General features: G+C 52.1%; 1 protein-coding gene across 1 annotated transcript in view; it reads left to right on the top strand.

Annotated features, from left to right (window-relative positions):
* Positions 1-176: 176 nt before the first annotated feature.
* Positions 177-3,806, top strand: part of Cblc (Cbl proto-oncogene C) — a 16,472-nt gene continuing 12,842 nt past the window's right edge. Inside the window, exons 1-3 of the mRNA XM_026777585.1 lie at positions 177-203; positions 663-1,015; positions 3,208-3,354. Coding sequence (XP_026633386.1) covers positions 177-203; positions 663-1,015; positions 3,208-3,354 — 527 coding nt within the window. The remainder of the gene's footprint in view (positions 204-662; positions 1,016-3,207; positions 3,355-3,806) is intronic.

Raw genomic sequence — 3,806 nt, 5'->3', positions numbered from 1 at the left:
GGCTGCCTGAGGCGCAGTCGGCGCGGACCCTACAGGTCTGACAGGTTGGAGTGCAAACCTGCCTGTAGCCACTCCCCTGCAGCCCTGTGCATTCCTCAACTTCACTTTCCCCCACACCTCTTTTACCTCTTGAAAATCTGGGTACTTAAACTGCAACCTAATTCCCCTTACTTGCCATGGGACCCAGAGCTCTGGGCGTTCTCGTACCTTCCCTCTGGGACACAGAGTAGGTACGTGACTTTCTGTTCTTAGGAGATTCCACTGCCTGAACTTTGATCCCACACTACAAGCAAAGACTGAAACCTTCCTGAAATGATTCAGGAAGAGGTGTTGTGTCCCAGAGCCCCTCCCTGTGGGGTGTGGAGAACCAAGCTTCTAACACCCTCCTCCTCTGTTTGCCACCTCTTTCCACACACTAAGGAGCCCAAGCCCCAGCCCTCCTCCTTCAGACCCGGGGGTCCAGACCCCAACCATCCTCCCCTAGACCCAGGGGGTCCAGGCCCCAGCCCTCCTCCCTCAGACTCTGCAGTCGGGCGCCTTTAGGGCAGCTGCCACCTGCAGTCCCCTTCCTTTTTCCAGAACCCGCCCCCTGCTTCCTCCTGGTTCCGCCCCTACCTGGAGCCTTTCCCCGCCTCACCCCTCCATCGCAGGCTATCTGAGAGAACACGGCTGCGATGGCATCCCCGCGAGGATGGCAGTGGGGAGAGCCACGAGCGTTCGGCCGGGCAGTGAAGCTGCTACAGCGCTTGGAAGAGCAATGCAGGGACCCCAGACTGGTTATGGGGCCCCCGTCGCTGCGGGTCCTTCTGCCCCGCACCGCTCAATTACTTCGAGAAGTGGCAAAAGCCCGGCGCGAGGCTGAGGGAGATCCCGAGGGTCCCGGTGGCGCTGGGGATTATCTGGTCATCTACCTGGCCAATCTGGAGGCCAAAGGCAGGAAAGTGGCCGAGCTGCTGCCATCCCGAGGCAAAAAGGATGCGAATGAGGAGGTTTTCCGGGAGGGCTCCAGATTCAGGTGAGCACTGACCTGCCTCAGAAACGAGTCATGAACTAATGATTTCCGGATCATGCCTCCAGCCACCCCTCCCCCAGACCCAGGGGTCCAGGCTCAGCCCTCCTCCCTCAGACCCAGGAAAACTAAGCCACCCCATTTTTTCTTCCCTTAAGCACCCATGCCGCCAATCCCCCTTTCTTCCTGCTGTGGATCACCTTGCAGCTGGGGTCCAGACTTGAATCTCTCCTGAGGGCCTTAGAAAACACCGCTTTATGAATGTAGGGATCCCAGAGACTTCCTGTTGAGGGGGTGAGTGTGCTCACCTCTGGTGTCTGAACAACACTGGGTCATTCCCGGACCTGCGTGAGTGCCATGGACTTAGGTTCCTGAAGCCTAGGCTAAGGACCTTGGACTTGCCAGCTCTCTCTCCTGAGGAACAGGTGCACTGGAGGACTGGAGCCCGGATCCCAGAGCAAGGTCTAAATCAGTGTGTGGCTTGGCTCCCACGCCCTAGCAGTGGCTTCCCTGGCTTATAGAATCTCCTCAATTCATGAGGAAATGAAATCAATCGCCTGCCTGCCCATATTGTTTAAATTCTCATTATCCCCAATTATAACCCATGAAAGAAATACTACTCCAAATATATTTATATACACTACATGGAAAATGCATTTTTTTTATTTCATCAATTTATATCTCACTCTGTGTGTGTGTGTCCCGGTACCAGATCAGAAGACAGCTGGACCAGTGTGCTTAACAAAATTGTTACAATTGTTTCTTTCTTTTGGCCTACCTTGTTGCAGGCTGGTGTAAACTTCAAGCACCAGCTGGCGGGGGTTGCTTAGAGGAGCTGTTCTCAACCTGTGGGTTGCCAGCCTGGTGTCGATTGGTCTTTTTACACGATTGCTATAACCATCCGAAAACACAGATGTTTACATTCTGATTCATAACTGTAGCAAAATTACAGTTATGAATTATCAATGAAAATAATTTTATGGTTGTGGGTCACCACAACCTGAGGAGCTGTACTAAAGGGTCACAGCATTAGGAAGGTTGAGAACCACTAGCTGAGAGGTTAAGAGGGCTTATTCCTCCAGCAGAGGACCCAGGTTTACAGCACCCAGGATGGATGGCTCACAATCACCTGTAACTCCAGCTCCAAGGGATCTGACACCTGCTGGCCTCCTCAGAAATCCACATTCATGTGCACATACCTATACACACACACACACACACACAAATAAAAACAAGTCTTAAAAAAAGAAAAAAGAGCCGGGCGACGGTGGTGCACGCCTTTAATCCCAGCACTCGGGAGGCAGAGGCAGGCGGATCTCTGTGAGTTCGAGACCAGCCTGGTCTACAGAGCTAGTTCCAGGACAGGCTCCAAAGCCACATAGAAACCCTGTCTCGAAAAACAAACAAAAAAAAAAAAAAAAGAATCAGTCCCTTACTCTGGACTGATTGTGGTAGCAGAGACTTTTGACCCCCGTACTCAGGAGGCAGAGGCAGGTGGATCTCTGTGAGTTCAAGGCCAGCCTGGTCTATATAGTGAGTTCTAGGCCAGCTGAGACTACATAATGAGACCCTGTCTCAAAAAACAAAAACCAGGAGAACGAAAGAAAAGAGAAGTGTACCTTCCTGTCTGAACCAGCCAGAGCTGTAGGCGGCAACCTCACTGGGCTACACAGCTCTGCATTCTGGGAAGCTAGGTTGCTAAGAAACTGCCAGAAGCCCTGCAGACCTGTCCAAGGAAGTTATTAATATAAATGAGAAATATAATAAAATCAGCATGCACTGAGTGTTAACCCAATATGATGTGCAGGTTTTGTTTGATTTTGAGAGGCTTGAGACGGAAGCTAGGAACCCGAGCATTGTAAGCAGAGGCAGTACCACTGAGTCACTGGGGGATTCTAGGCAGGGGCTCTACCACTGAGCCACATCCCCAGCCCCTCACTGGAGGATTCTAGGCAAGTGCTGTTGTCCTGCTAAGTGATAGTTCCCGGTCCAGGGACCCCTTTGATGGTTCGAGGTTACTTTGGATATTAGCTTCCACTTTTCCTTCATAGATGAGGAAATTGAGGCTCAGAGAGGAGAGTCCTCAGCACAGAGACCGGCTCCTTTGGTGCATTGACTTATTAGAGGGAATCGGAGGGCCTTGCACCTGTAGCGACTCTCCCTGTGTCCAGCGTGATGCTCATAACCTTTTCCTGCAGGCGACAGCTGGCCAAGCTGGCCCTCATCTTCAGTCACATGCACGCGGAGCTGAGTGCACTCTTCCCTGGGGGGAGGTACTGCGGACACCTGTATCAGCTCACTAAGGGCTCTGCCCACACCTTCTGGAGGGAGCACTGTGGAATCCGGTGAGTGAACCTTCAAGGCCAGGGGATGGTGGGCTGCAAGTCCCTTAACTACCCTCCCCAATGCTCTGAAGTGTGTGTGTATGGTGTGTGTGTGTGTGTTGTGTGATGTGTGTGTGGTGTATGTGTGGTGTGTGTGTGTATGTGCGTGTGTATGCGTGTGTATGCGTGTGTGTTGCTTGTGTGTGTCATGTGTGTGTGTTTGTGTGTGTGGTGTGTATATGTGTGTGCGTGTGTGGTGTGTGTGTGTCATGTGTGTGTTGTGTGTGTGGTGTGTGTTTGTGTGTATGGTATGTGTGGTGTGTGTGTGGTATGGGTGTGTGGTGTGTGTGTGTGTGTGGTGTGTGCGGTATGTATGGTGTGTGTGGTGTGTGTGTCATGTGTGTGTGGTGTGTGTGTCATGTGTGTGTGGTGTGTGTGTGGTGTGTGTGTCATGTGTGTGTGGTGTGTGCGGT

This window comes from Microtus ochrogaster, unplaced genomic scaffold, assembly GCF_000317375.1.
Source record: "Microtus ochrogaster isolate Prairie Vole_2 unplaced genomic scaffold, MicOch1.0 UNK74, whole genome shotgun sequence".
Lineage (NCBI taxonomy): Eukaryota > Metazoa > Chordata > Mammalia > Rodentia > Cricetidae > Microtus > Microtus ochrogaster.
The sequence above is the reverse complement of the archived record's forward strand: the minus strand, read 5'-3'. Positions and strand labels throughout refer to the sequence as shown.